The sequence below is a fragment of the Triplophysa rosa genome, linkage group LG10 (genome assembly GCF_024868665.1).
Source record: "Triplophysa rosa linkage group LG10, Trosa_1v2, whole genome shotgun sequence".
NCBI lineage: Eukaryota > Metazoa > Chordata > Actinopteri > Cypriniformes > Nemacheilidae > Triplophysa > Triplophysa rosa.
This window is the reverse complement of record NC_079899.1, coordinates 24,618,583-24,634,018: the sequence shown is the minus strand read 5'-3', so window position 1 is coordinate 24,634,018 and position 15,436 is coordinate 24,618,583. Positions and strand designations below refer to the sequence as shown.

The 15,436-nt window shown below is 39.1% G+C and overlaps 2 protein-coding genes across 2 annotated transcripts in view; one reads left to right on the top strand and one right to left on the bottom strand.

Moving 5' to 3' along the window:
- The first annotated feature begins 693 nt into the window (after positions 1-693).
- ccdc170 (coiled-coil domain containing 170) lies at positions 694-4,543 on the top strand. The gene is made up of 10 exons (XM_057344573.1): positions 694-804; positions 886-1,142; positions 1,372-1,516; positions 1,585-1,770; positions 1,927-2,244; positions 2,321-2,500; positions 2,644-2,817; positions 2,990-3,232; positions 3,568-3,783; positions 3,883-4,543. The coding sequence occupies exons 1-10, from the start codon at positions 694-696 to the stop codon at positions 4,132-4,134; spliced, it is 2,082 nt and encodes a 693-aa protein (XP_057200556.1). The 3' UTR covers positions 4,135-4,543.
- Positions 4,267-15,436, bottom strand: part of syne1b (spectrin repeat containing, nuclear envelope 1b) — a 91,296-nt gene continuing 80,126 nt past the window's right edge. Inside the window, 13 exon segments of the mRNA XM_057344572.1 lie at positions 4,267-5,132; positions 7,450-7,508; positions 8,579-8,671; positions 9,135-9,347; positions 9,468-9,596; positions 9,731-9,931; positions 10,992-11,203; positions 11,287-11,413; positions 11,500-11,642; positions 13,483-13,551; positions 13,681-14,002; positions 14,094-14,285; positions 14,368-14,505. Coding sequence (XP_057200555.1) covers positions 4,886-5,132; positions 7,450-7,508; positions 8,579-8,671; positions 9,135-9,347; positions 9,468-9,596; positions 9,731-9,931; positions 10,992-11,203; positions 11,287-11,413; positions 11,500-11,642; positions 13,483-13,551; positions 13,681-14,002; positions 14,094-14,285; positions 14,368-14,505 — 2,145 coding nt within the window. The 3' untranslated portion in view covers positions 4,267-4,885.

Here is a 15,436-nt window from a genome sequence, read left to right as displayed (position 1 = left end):
TTGTAGGAGTATTTATAGCCTACATTTTTCTTCAATTAATTTTATTATTACTTGGCCAAAATGCTTATTATTATATTTTAAGATATAGCCTACTAGATAGAAATAGATACGTAACACATTGTAAAAGCATTTATCATTTTCGTGAGGTTTAAATTTGAATGTAGTGTCCATGTAGTGACAATATAAAATGTTCTGTTTATTTGTCGCCCTCTACTGGCGCTCTCGATCTGTGAAATGTTATTGTGTTGCTTGGTTACCCAATAAAACTCGAGCGCTACATTTTAACACATGAACTCAAAGCATCAGACTTGAAAAGCTTTGATATTTACAAACAGCAAGGACAGATATATGAAGTGAGTTACAGATTGTGTTTCACGTATTTTTTGTAAGTAGTATATTACTAAAACCATGATGGGTAAATGGTTGCTTTAAATTATTTCAAATTATTCGTTTCCACGGTAATTTTTTTAAAGTTAATGTATTTGAACAATTGTATTGTTTTTGTCTATGTATTTATTAAATATGTCTTTCATGGTCACTCAACAATAAAGGTGATTATATATCACTATTATATTGTGGTGTTAAAATATTTCTATTTTTTACTTTGAAGAGTTTTGAAAACCTATGGTAAATGTTATTGTTGCTATAGATACAGCAGGCTGTATTAACCCACAGACTGATAGCGCGTCAGCAATGGAAGAGTCTCTAATCCAACAACACCTGTCACATTATAAACAAGCCACAGAAACAGCCCGTGAGGAACTAGCTGCCCTGCAGGCCAAATACCAAAGTCTCCAATCACAGGTTCATATCTCAACTTCTTTTCACAGTCATTTGCATGTCTTGTTCTTGTGAAATAACTTACAGATTTTTTTACATGAATAGGTTTCGGATGCCCAGTCAAAAGCAGCATCTCACGAGGAGACAATAAAAAATCTCAAGGATGTAATTGACAGACACAAGGAGAAGGAGGCGAGGCAGGAGTCACTCATCGGCTCTCTGAGAGAGCGGATCTACAACACAGAGCAAGAGATGCTCTCCATCACCTCCTCCAAAAGCATCATGGACATGAGAACACACACACTGGCAAAAGAGAACGAGGAGGTCAAGGAGAAACTGATGGAACTTGACATCAAGTCAAAGTGAGAATTTACAAACGTTAGAACACATTTTACAGTTGTAGTTTTGTAAAGACATGTATACATAGGCACGGTTTATATTTACTAACTTAAGTATTTAAACATAAACCTCTGGATTTAAACGTACAAGCCGTAAATTACTAAATGCAGCATCAATGCTTTATTATGTTTTACAGATAAAAGAATAATAATAGATAATATGATTTTTTAAACATTAACACATTTTTCGCAGACAGTATTTTGCAGAATGGAACAAAGCAAAACAGGAAGCCAGTGAGAATCAAAGGAGGTCTGATGAGTTTATATCAACACTGGCGAACAAAGTGTCCATAAATGTATCTGCAAAAGCGGATCCTATGGATTATATTGTCTCCACGGTAAGTGTTATTACACATAGGCTTTAACGTTCTCCTGGTCTCGAACACATCTCTCTGTGATGAATAAGGTGGAAACGTGCTTCAAGGAGAACGAGAGATTGAAGAACGGCGTGTGTGACTTCGAGGAGAGTTTGAGGTCTTATGAGGTGGAATGTAAAGCCAGCAGAGGAACAGTCAAGAGACTGGCGACTGATGTAGAACATGAACAAACACTCTCAGCTTCTCGATTGAATGAGCTCAACTCTGTCAAACAGGTACTGTCAATACCGATATGAGACGATCATAAACATATCAAACAAAACAGGCTTTTTTGTTATGCATGAATAGCATCAATATTTGTTTCGTTTGCTTCTGGGGTCAAACATGACGTTTGAATCGGGTTTTTATCAATGCACTGCATTTCTTGTTAGGAACTGGATTTTGCGTCCTTGAAGAAGCTCAGTTTGGAAAGAGAAAAGCAGACTCTTCAAACCTCGCTTCAGGAGACCCAACAGGCCCTCGCGTCCGCCCAGCAGCGCTGCAGTCACTATGAGAATCTCTCTCGAGATCTGGACGATAAACTCCACAGCACTCAGAATGAAACTCGGGCGTCTCACAGTCATCACGGAGCCTTCATGAAGGAATTGGAGACGCTGCTTCACGATCAGTGTCTATCCCATCGCCCCACACCAGAGGAACTACTGAAGAGTCTGGCCGCGGTGTGCACCCGTGAGAACAGTGCAAGGAAGGTAATGCTTGTATGTACAGCGCTGATCTACATCACTGTGCAGTGCACCCTGAGTGTGGTCATTTTCTGTGCTTTAGTCAAATGCAGAGATGGAAGGACGATTGGCAGAGCAGGAGGAGGAGGTGTCGAAACATAAAGAATATCAGAGGAGCGCAGAACAGAGAGAACAGAAGCTACTGCACAAAATACAAAACCTGGAAGACGAGCTGCTCACCGCTGGAGTCTGTAAGGACGGAATGAGTCAAGATAAACAGCAAGTGAGACGCTTTTAAAAAAAATGTGCATTCAGTTACCAAAATCTGTGTCAAAAGTTTTTATGGAGCAGAACACCATCACTGGTCATCACCATTATGTTGTGTTGTGTTGTTAATGCGCTTCTGTCATTTGTATTCATTTGCAGTATCTGCGGTTTCTGGACCAACTCTCAGAGAAATTAAAAGTGGAACACATGGCTGCAGATCTGGGTTTTGACATGAGATTGGAGGCCATTCATGCACGAGCGCAGCAGCTGACCAGACAAGAAGGAACCGCAGTACTGGAGACCAGGACACAAGTTCACAACCTCCAAAGAAAGGTTTGACAACACCGAAATACAAAGTGGCCATGCGTCCAACGAACTATAATGTCCTCGACAAAAAATAAGCATACTTCATTTTTATAAGTATAATAACTATACTAATACTGTACTTGTTAGTGTCCAATTTACTGTAACTCTTAAAGTAATGTGATCTGAATTGTGACTTGAGCTGAAGGAACAGAGGCAGCGTTCAGACAGTAAAGAACTTCATCTGGAGCTGTTGATGAGGAAAGTGTCTCAGCTGGAGGAGGAGAAGAGGAGTCGGTCAGCGCTGGCCGTGGAGAAGGATGATGCTTCTCTGACCTGTAAGAAACTTCAGAAGAGAGTCGATCGACTGCAGGCCGAGCTCAGCACCTTACGATTCTCCAACACAGAGCTGAAAGCCCAGCTGTCCCACACCCATGAGCTCAAGGTAGAGGGGCGAGCCCTGTTCCGCAGAGCACAACGGGACAGACTCGTTTCAGCATGACCCCCCCCCAAAAAGAAACACTATTTACCTTGATTTACCATCTGACTGTGAAAATGTTATGATAATATTCGTAAGAATTTGTATCGTAACCTTCTAAAATATTCTGAAGGGTTTGTAAAATTGAACGGTTACTCACATTAATTCCCCCCCCCAAAAAAAGTTCATTTATGGTTTTATGCATCACCGCACGTCTAACAAGAAGCCCTCTTATGTTAAGAATGTAAAGTGTCAAATAAATTTGATAAATACTTAGTTTCTGCTGTCTTTGGTGCAATAAGATCAAAGTGATGGAACAAAACCAAACCATAGAGGAACAGAGTAAGAACCTGGACAAACTTGAGAAGAACACCGTAAAGACTGAGCTGAAAGTGAGCACCATGAATTCAGAACTGCAGAAGCTACAGCTGAGAGCCCGAGATGAGAGTCAACAGACTCAGAGACTCCTAAACACACAGTCCAGTGCCATAACTGAGCTCGCTCGCACTGAGAAACAGGTATACGGACCGAGATGATCACATCAACATCTCCACCTCCACGTGAGATCCAAACATTTCAACCTGTTAATCTAACATACAACATTGGATTCATTGCAGCTGCTGGATTTTCATGCTGTGGTGTCTCAGATGTTGGGCGTGGATGGCGCCGGCTGCATCCCAAACTATGAAGTTTTGAGAAGGCTGGAGGTTCTGATCCAGTCATGCCGCGGTCATCGTGCTGCTCATCTGCATCATCAACATCAGATGTGGGAATCTCCAGTTTCATTTATAAACGCTGCTCATCCGCCGGGCTCCTCCACCGCTGCCTGCGAGGGTCAAGGGTCGCAAAGAGCCAATGATGGCCCGTAGCACTAGAATCCTTTAACTCCTGCTGGGTTTCTTAATTACTTTAAACGGCAAAATGTTATTGATCAGTTTGATTAGAAATATGCTGGTTGTAAAGATGCAATTCACAATAAAACATTCTTTAATTAAAAGGAAAAACACCATTCAGCAGGTTATGCGTTTTATTATATTCTGTGTATTTTCTTTGCTTAGGGCTCCGAGACCGCAGCAAACTGTACATACAGTACATAAATACTTTCATCTCTGATATCAGTGGTTTACATTAAAGTATATTCATGACAGTTAATATTATATCTGAGATCAAAAATGAAAAACAACAATGACAAATATCATAGAAATGAATGGTTTTGGGATCCTTTTAAAGCCAAAAGAATGACCACATGCCAAAAATACATATAAAAAATAATTGCAATATAGAGTTTTTAAATTGGTTCTTTTTTTACAAGCGATTCCATACCTCTCTTCAATAAACTCTATTCCATGATTTAAAAAGGTCTGGAGACCCGATAAACTCGAAACAGTACCAGTCACCGTATCCTGGAAGAACATTTACAGCACTTTCACAGCATTTCAAGGTTTTTCAGTGCGTTAGGCTTCGTTCTAAAATCTACACGTGACTCAGTGATGTACTGTTGTTTTAGCAGCTGTGTTTTGCTATACAAGGACACGTCAGTAATTCACCTGCCGACACAATGAAGGCGGCAGACGTCTGCTCACACACAGCCGAGCTGCCGTCTGTACTCGTAAATGAAGCTCATATGGGCGGAGGGCCGTTGGTGTAGCTGAGCATGGGGTGAAAGGAGCGGGCGAAGTTGTTGAGTTGGGCGCAGCTGTAGTCTTCGTCAGAGGTGGGCACGAGACAGGCCACGCCCACCAGCAGGAGGAGGAGGAGCTGCAAGGGCAGGGCGGTCCACAGGACACGCTTTACGAAACGTCTCCACCGCGATGGCGGTTCTTCCTCTTCAGAACGGGAGGAAGCGGATCCAGCGGCGCTGGGAGACCTGAATGAACCGCACACAATGAACAGTGAATGTCGGGAAGAGAACAGAAGTTTGTTATTATCTCGTTTGCCGTTTCTGAAACTGACTAACAAAAGGGTTTCGTGTGATTTACAAGACATCTACAGCAATTTTCTTAAAATGTCTAAATGCAGGGCCACAGAAGTATTTATACAGTTTTAGAATTCAGTTGTCATTTTGAAGAGCAAATCTTGTTTTTCTTATCAAACTAAACACTTTATTTGAGAAATAATTGTATGTGTCTTTAAAACACGAGGTTTGATATCGTATTTTATTAGGACATTTAATAACATCAAACAAATGAAGTGTGGCTTAAGCGTCCAAACATTTAGTCCACCCTCTTGTCATTTCAAACCTGCATGAGTTTCTTTCTTCCACAGAACACCAAAGAAGATATTTTGAAGAAAGTTGGTCACCTAACAGCTCTGGACCCCATTCACTTCTATTGTATGGACACAAAACCAATGCAAGTGAATGGGGTCCAGCTAACAACATTCTTCAAAATATCTTCTTTCGTGTTCTGCGGAGGAAAGAAAGTCATACAGGTTTGAAATGACTAAAGGGTGAGTAAATAATGAGAGAATTGTAATTTTTGGGTGAACTAGACCTTTAATACTATGTGGTTTACTGTAAATTAAGACTTTATTTTCATCTGCATCTTGCAAAACACCTCTATCTCCGTCTTACTGTTAACACCAGAGAAGAAATCAGCTCTCTATAAGCTTGAGACCAATAGAGTTAGTTTAAAGTCTTCAGTAGCATTTAAAAGCAAAAGAGCTATTTCACGTTTCTATTTTTAAATGTGCTTTTTGTTAAAGAGCTGTTACACGTAGTGCATGCCAACAGGAGAAAGCAGAGCTGGATTCAAAGTGCGGCACAGTTCGTTTTCTTTAGTATCTGGTTTTATGGATGATGTGGCCTAGTGGTTAAAGCTCTCGGCTGGAAACCAAAAGTCTGAAGGGTCGATCCCACTATCACAACTATGTCCTTAACCAACAATAAATCTTTTTGATGCCCAAAGAATGGATGGAGGGGACTCTGCAAGGTTATTTTAGTTTACTAAAAATAAAACTTTGAAAACGTCTCTGTTCATTGAAATCAAATAAAATATTGACCTAAAAATTATGGGAAAACTTAACTAAAGGAAAAATTGAAATGTTGCCTCAAAAATAACTTGAAATAAGTTTAAAGCACTAAAATTATAATAATAAACAAAAATTGAAATAAAACTAAAATAGAAATTAATTAATATTATATAGCAACATAATTTTTTTTTATAAAATGACAAAAGCATATACCAAAATTGCTAAAACTTTAACTAAAATTAACAAAAACTAAAGATCTAAAAATAAAAGCTAATTAAAAAAAACACTAAAATGAAAGTTATAACCACTGATTCTGAGCAAAAACTTCCATAAATCACAGTAATTTGCGAATAACCATTGCACAGATTATTAACTATCTATACATACTGTAATCGCCATTGTAAAGTCAACATTAAATATTATTTATAAACCATTTAACATTCATACTTACTGCTCATCAATCTGACATCATCGTGTTATTATATTAATAAAATATTCTAGTAAAGGCGGATCATTTGGATAACCACTGTTTTACTATAAATTATGGTTAACCTACGGTTAATGTAGCAAAACCATGATTCCTCTTTTATTACCATGGTTTAACTACAGTAAAGAATCCATGTTCTTTTCTTTCATTTGTAGTAAAACCGTGGTTTATTTTTGTGAGGGTTTACTGACTTTCTGTGAGTAAAAGGTGTAAATATGGCCCCTTGTGTCCATGTAATGATGAATGTTGTTGTCTAGCATGTCACTGGATTGCACACACGGCAGATTGAAAGGAAAGATGATCGATTAGTTATTGAGAGAGAATGTGACAAACCAGGAAGAGAAATAGAGAAAGTTGGCAAGATTGTTCATTGCAGACGCTTGCTGTACACATGGAGAAGAAAAACAAACGGCGCAGCAGCAAGCAGCCTTGCATTAACAAAGAAAACGTGTTGTGAGGCAGCCATAAACAAGATTCGGATGGCTTTCTTTTTTCTTTTCTCAGCTCCCTAACCTGAGCAGGGTCTAGAACTACAGAAGATGATGGAAGTCATCGACATGAGCCTTCAGGTCTTTTCTCTCTCAGATGCATAGAAAAATGAATGTCGAGTTTGTAGGACACACAAAAAATGGCTTGTCAACCCAGACTCGGTGGAGCTGGAGGGGCGTACGGTCACGGCTTGAGTTCCATTATCTTCCGAGCGTTCTAGAAACCAGGAGAAAGGTACCTGAGAAGTGGACTGCTCACAGAGGCTCCGGGCTGTGACAGACTACTTTTGCCCCGTGGCTGTTTGCAATGAACAGAAGGGGTGAAAGAAAGAAAGAATGTTTCAGTCCAGGCAAATAAAGGCAAAACTACTGATGAAAGAAACCCAACAAAATCAAAACAGGGGTGACAGCATCTCTATGGAGACAAGGAAACTGGTTCTTCAGGGCACATTTCACATCGAAAATACTTTCATATAGTGCCAACATGGGATCTATCAATACTGACATTATTTAACATCATCGGTTTTACGCTGATTTGTAACAAAGATAAATGTTAATGAGCTTTAACTTTGGGTTGGTGAATCTCAAAAATCATTCAAGAACATGACCGGGTCACATTTAACCTCAAAATAAAAAATAGTTCATTTAAAGACAATAATGAAATCAACATTTAATAGATATTTATACTTAAACATTCTGGTCTTATCACAACTCATCTGTTGTCTTTAAAACCTCTTATCAAATGTAGTAATATGCTACTCAAAATGTTTTGTGATGTCATCAATCATTTGACCTTACTGTCCAATCAGCTGGCTTTCTTCTGGTCAAATCAATCAAATAAATCGAATCTCAATGACCTTTTTCAATAGTAAAGCAATATTTGCTTGAATGGAATGTTTAACCGAAGCTAAATGATACTAAAAACGAAATCTTCTTAATTCCCTTTTTCTTCTTGGTCTTTTCATAAATATAATTGTAAATATTTTTTGTGGGGTTAAATTGTGACCTGGACATCTCTTCGTCACAGAACCAGTATTCCTTGAAGGCTGTAGGGTCTATAATAATCATGAATGAAGGGGGAAATGAACAGAGGAACCAAACAAGCCAGAATTATTCAGGTCTGGGATATGGTTGGGGCGAGCAATCTCTTTTGTAAAGGATGTAAAATGCACTTTGATCAACGGGATGAACGAGAGACGACATATTTATCTCTGGTACTGATTTGGCTCTTGTGCTAGAGAAGAGCATGCTGGGAGCATGGTATCAAGTGTGTTTTGGGGACATTTGGTGTACAAGTGTCAAACTATTCTGCAATAACAAACAGTCTGTTTTGTCCTTGAAGGGCTGTACAGAACATGAGCGTGTTACCGATCGCTGGCGACTGGGTGTGCTGCGTCCAGACACGGGGCTCAGGGACCCTGATGTGTCCAAATCATCCGTGGATGACCAGGAGGATAAGTCCTAAAGTTTGTGTTTGAGAAACATAAACCAAGACGAGATTTAGTGCATTTAACATCGAGATGAAGAAACATTTGGATAGACTGTGTGAAATGTTCATGTTACAAAAAATATATCTAAAATATAAATTAGTAAATTAGTAATAATTGTGCCAACATATTTTGTTTAAAAAAATGTTTTTGAAATGGATGAGCTGGACGCCATAATGAAGTAAATCAATAGATCTAATGGATGGGAGTCTTGAAGCTTTCAAAGAAGCTGCTTGAAAACTAAAATAATACAATTTTTGTCTTTTTTATAACAAAATAATTTTCAAGTTAAATTTGGTGTTATTCCGCAGAATGGTATTGTGCATAGCTTAGGTGTTAACTAGAAAAAAACATGTTTTGAGGGCCCCTGTCTCATGAGACCACAAGCTTGCTCAAGTCGACCGCTTCTGTTTTGAGGTCAGAGGTCAGTAGCTCACCTGCTGACTGCTGGTGATGTCCAGCGTCTTCTGTAGCTCTCTGATGTCCCGCGTCACATCCTTCAGCAACATTTTGAGACGGTTGCCGATGATGTGGACCTTCTCTTTGGCTTCTAGACAGTCTGCACCCTCAGAGTGAACCAGCAGCTGTAGAGACATGTCCTGCAGGGACGCCACCTTCAACTGTGAGTCCAACAACTCGCAACGCATTTTCTGTCGTATGAACAAAAGACGAAGGAGAAATGACGACGTTCCTTAAAACAAGTGTGCTGCGTTACTCTCTGTAACATGATGCTTTGAAGTTGCAGGAATACAATATGAGAAATGTTTTACCAAAAGAGTTTTGTGATGCTCTTGTAAAGTATCGATGTCCTGAGTGTGATCAACAGGGACGATCTCATTCCTTCTGCGGTCAATATTCTCCAGCCACAGGAGCAGACCGTGACTCATCTCATGGAAGTCCTGAGGTTAGAAAAAACAAGCAATGCCATCTTCAGTTTGATCAGTTTGAGAGTTTGTAAATGTCTTGTATATCTATGAACCTGATAGGAGCAATATTTATGATATACAGGTACAGTATAACAGGTGTTTCTTGCCTGGCACTGCATCAGAGCCTCCTTAAGAGACGTCCTCCACTCGTCCAGAGAGCTGCTCAGATGTTCCCATCTGTTATTCATGTCCTTCAAACGTCTCTGCAGGTCACGTGTCTCCTCGCTGTCGGACTGCACGAACTCAGCACTGCACAGGTTTATAGAGAGCACGATGGCCTTGCGCTTATCCAGAGCCTTCTGCAGCTCCTACAGGAAGTCCAGAGACAAGAGAGTCAAAACACAGAACTACACAAACCAACGAAAGTGCAAACTGAGAAACGCTTTGTGAATCAGTCTAGACAAATCATTAAAAAAACACTGGTTCATTTGTGAATCCGTCTGGCAGAATCAGATGAATGGTTCATGTCAATCAATCTGAACCCATCATTTAAAAAAAGGGTTGATTTGTAAATCGTTCTAGATTGAATCGTGAGGAATGGTTCATGTGAATCAATCTGGACAAAGCATTTAAAAAAAGATTGATTCATTTATGAATCAGTTTGGCAGAATCAGATAAAGGGTTCATGTGAATCAGTCTGGCAGAATCAGATAAAGGGTTCATGTGAATCAGTCTGGACAAATCCTTCAAAAAAAAGATTAATTTGTGAATCAGTCTGACTGAATCAGATGAACGGGTTTTATTGAATCAGTCTGGACAAATAATTAAAAAAAGATTGGTTCATTTGTGAATCAGTCTGACCGAATCAAATGAATGGTTCATGTGAATCAGTCTGGACAAATTATTTTAAAAAGATTCATTCATTTGTGAATCGGTCTGACTGAATCAGATAAATGGGTCTTTTGTGAATCAGTCTGGACAAATTACATTAAAATAATTTGTGAATCAGTCTGACCGAATCAGATGAACGGTTCATGTGAATCAGTCTGGACAAATTATTTTTAAAAGATCAGTTCATTTGTGAATCAGTCTGACCGAATCAGATGAATGGTTCAGGTGAATCAGTCTGGACAAATTATTTTAAAAGATTGGTTCATTTGTGAATCAGTCTGACAGAATCAGACAAACGGGTCTTTTGTAAATCAGTCTGGACAAATAATTAAAAAAAGACTGATTCATTTGTCAATCAATCTGGGCTGGGTTTCCCAAAAGCATCGTAGCCTTCAGTTGATCTCAGAACCATTGTCACCAATGGAGCTACGGTCAATTTAAGGCTATAATGCTTTTGGGAAACCCAGCCCTGGCTGGATCAGATGCCTGGTTTATTTTTTTGGTAATCAAGCATCAATAGCTCTTTTTCTAGCTGACCTTGAGTTTCTTGATGCGCAGCTCTATGGTCTGTAGGTCTGTGCTGAGGCCCAGTCCTCTCTGCTGCTCGAGTTCTCCTTCCGTCTGCTCCATCCAGCTGCAGATGTTCTTCAGATCGGAGTTAAACTGCTGCCACTGCTGTAGATTCTGTTTCATCCGCAGTTCTTTACTGAGAGCCTGAGCCTGCAGGAGCTCCCAGCGCTCGATGACACCTGCAGCACCACCACAACGTCACCTCCACATCAGCTGTTATTATGTCCATTTATTTATTCAAGTGGGAGATGTGCTTTTGTACCTGAGGTTTGAGACTCGGAGCTGTTAGGGTTGACGAGACCTGAGACCGTATCGTCCTCATCCTTCAGCTCGAATCCCACACGCTTCACCGCGTCTATACTGCCACGACATTCTTCCAGCAGCCGCATCTGAGAATTAAACATGTTTTTTATTCATTTACAACACTGTTAACTATTCAACGTTCCTTGTATAGGAATGTAGGATTCTGACTCACATATCCCATGTATGTGGCGTCCAGCTCGGGGCCGGTGGGGGTTCGACTGCGGATGATGTTCTCGGTCTGCTGCAGATGGAAGCAGCTGGTGTTCAGAGCTTTGTCCAGCTGTCTGATGTGAGTCTCCAGAGAGCCGCCGTCACCTGAACAGACATAATACAGCTGTGATTAACATTATAATTATGAACACAGATGAGATCAAAGCTGCGAGACCACAACATTACTGTTCTGTAGTTCATGCAGGGCAAATCATCTTTAAAATCAAACACACCTTGTGCTTCTGGTCGAGTCATCATTAGTCACAGTAGATTTCAATCAGAGTAAATATATTTACTGCTTTTCAAAACAGCACTACTGCGATATTTAATGTGAAAATCAATATAAGGAATTTTTGATAGTGATAGATATATTGGGCATGCCTTGTGTTCTTATATCTGTTGATCTTTTTAATGAATGATGCACATAATTCCAAACACATGTCTGGATGCTTTATTGTTAATTCAAAGAATTTTAAGTAACTTGCTTAAAAGGTTTGTTTTCTTTATGCATGTTTATCTTTTCCAAATTTAAAAATTAATATCAAATAATATCAAATATTAATTTTTAAAAGGTTCGCATATAAAAAAAAAATATTATTTGAATATAATTAAATAATATTAAATATGAATATTAAATACAAAAATTAATGGTTGAAGAAAAAAAACAATTATATAAAAAATCTTTTTAATTTGTAAATGTAATTCAAATAAAGAAATAATTAAAAAACTTAATTAAAAAATCAAATAAAAAATAGTGTAGCATACTACAGTATATTCTAGTGTTCACACTATAGTATTCAGAAATAATACCTAAATAAATGAATACACTGTAAATACTCTAGTATACTTTAAAGTCCCAGTGAAATTAAAAATGACAATTCCTATTTTTTCATGAAATATTGCAGCATTTATAGTAAAAAGCTTATAAATGTGGGTCATTTTCTTTTTAATGTACCCTCATAATCTTCAGTTAACGTCTGCCCTGAAATGACTATCCATTTCAAATGACGTAAATTAGACAGCTTGGGCGGAGCATCCGTTAACTCCTCCCCTTCAACTGTTAGTTTGCTGCCAGTTTCGTTTCAAAATCAATGAGGTGTTTTTACACATCCAATCAATACGCAGTGAAAAATGCAAGCTACGCCCACTAATTTTCTTCTTTGAAATTCCTTTTCACTCGGAAATGTGTCAGAATACGGAAGTAAAAACGATCGCAACTTCCGGATCACAGGGACTTTAATATTCACTATAGTAAGGTAGCATTATAGTATAGGAATTTTACTAGAGTTTACTATAGTAAATAATATAGTAAACTATGTTTTTACGTGGGTTGATTTTGGGCTATAATATTAACATTTTCATTTAGTCATTTAGCAGACGCTTTTATCCAAAGTAGGGGAAAACAATCCAAGCAATTTGTGCAACAAAAGAACAACAATGCATAGGTGCAGTCCAAACTGCTCTCAGTCAGCCTATCACAGTATACGAAGCAAAGATTTTTTTTATATACAGTATATATGACCTGGACATATGGATATCAGCATAGGCCATTGAAAAACTCATATCTGTCAATCACTAATACTGTATTTGACTGACAATCTACTTTATTCATTATTTATTGAAACAATCTTCATTTAATTGTATAATTTTATATTTTAATTACAATTAATCTTCTCTGATTATAATGAACTGTGAGTAATGTCTTAGATTTTGAAAACCCAGAAACCCAAGTCAACCCCCAGAGCATCGGTGTGACACTGCATGCAAACGCTGTAAGAGTGAAGGTTATAGAGTGAGTGTGAAGCAACACAAATCTAAAGATAACCGTTAGAAAACAGCCGTCAAAGTTCGGTGTTTGGATTCAGTTTGTGAGTAGAAACTAAAGATGAGAATCTCAGGCAACAGACGAGTGAGTGAGTCTCAGATATCTGCTGATGTTTCCTACCGGCGCCGGATCTCAGCGTTTGCTCTGTGAGTTTAAGATACGCCTCGGGGCTCTCCGGAATCACTACATCTGGAGAAACACATATACACATGGCATACAACACAAACACAAGGCTGAACACTATAGACCGCCACTCACGGCTGAACCTAAAACTGATCGATTCAGTCTCATTGAATCGTGTCACGCTATGTGGCTAACCTGAGAGAGCAGATGCTGAGCCCCGCAGGTCTCCGTCTTCCGCTTGATCTACCGGCTCAGAGGACAGGACTCTTCCGGCGGTCTCCAGTCCACGGCTCAGGTCATAATCATGGTCCCACTCCAGAGGGATGGAGTCCACGCTGGCTGGAGTGTCCCGGCCCGAGCGTTCGGTGCGCGAAGGGGCGGCCAGCGACGCCGAGCGACTGGAGGACAGCAGACCGTCTCCCAAGCGCTCGCTCCAGGGAAAGCCGGAGATGTCAGCCGACTCGTCCAGGTCAAAGTCTCGGTCTGAGTACGAGACGTCCGGCTCGTCGTCTGTAAACTGGAACGGAAAGACGAAATCACAAAAAACTAATTTAAGGACTTCAACTCTAAATAAACAATGTTGAGCCTCTTGATGCGTTTCATTGTACCGGTAATCGTATCAGTTTCTTGTAGTATCGTTCCACGCGTCCGAACACTTCCTGACAGTACCGCTGGAGTTCCTCGATCTCTTCCTCGATCACGGCGGCATCTATCGGCTCGCTCTTTTCTAACAGAGCTTCACCCTGCTGGAATATGTTGTCGATTTTACTCGTGTTCAGACTGATCTCCTGCTGGAAGCCCTGAGAGAACAGAACATCATCACGATGTGAGAAGGAAACACGAGACACGTCGAGCACATGAAGTGATGGCTCAGACGCTCACCCTCAGCTGTTTGAGTTTGGCCTGGACGTCCAATTCAGAGAAATGCTCGATGTTTGTTAACTGCAGATCCATCTCGGTCAGCCACACCAGGATACAGTCTCTCGCTGTCTCAAACTCCTCACGCTGATTTATGAAGTGCTACAGGGCAGATGAGAAAGGAGAAATCTATAATATAATTTCATTACATGTGATGAATTTGATTGTACTATATACTACTATTATTATTAACAAAAACACCCCAACTGATGTCATTTTGATTATAAAGTTTTGTTATTGGTGTTTATCTTGCTTTTGTGTTATTTATTAGTTTGTTTTTTGTATGTGTCGTCAAAAGTATTTTTCTGTTATGTATCTAAAAACTATAGCTGTCAACCGATTAATCACGATTAATCGCATCCAAAATAAAATAAAAGTTTGGGTTTACATAATATTTGTCTGTGTACAGTACATAATAATTTTGCATTTTAAAGCACATTCAAATACATGCATACAGATAAATAAAATATAAAAATAAACAATCCTTTGTAAATAATTGAAATGATTGGTAAATATAAATAAACACATCATTTTATAAATAAATAAATATTTCCTAAATATTTATGCATGTAAGTGCATGTGTTTATAAATACAAAATTAATATCCACAGTACACAGAAATATTTTATATAAACACAAACTTTTATTCATTAATCGTTTGACAGCTCTACTAAAAACTGATTCAGAGTAATAAGGAGCCCCTTTAGGGACGTGGTGGTGGAAAAAATATAAGAAAGAAGAGAAAAATATTTTTTAAAGCTTTTGCGTTATCTCGCAAAATTTTTGCGTTCCCCGAGAAACACTGCGTTCTCTCGCAAAACTCTTGCGTTCTCTCGCAAACATATTTGCATTATCTCGCAAAACATTTGCGTTCTCTCGCAAACATATTTGCGTTATCTAGCAAAACATTTTGCGAGTTCGGACAAACACTTCATGTTGAATGTCCCGCTGGCAGAGTTTGAGACTAGCTCCGTACATAAACATTGGTCTATAGTCGCAGATTCCCGGACCAATAACTCGTGAGCTAAACGTTC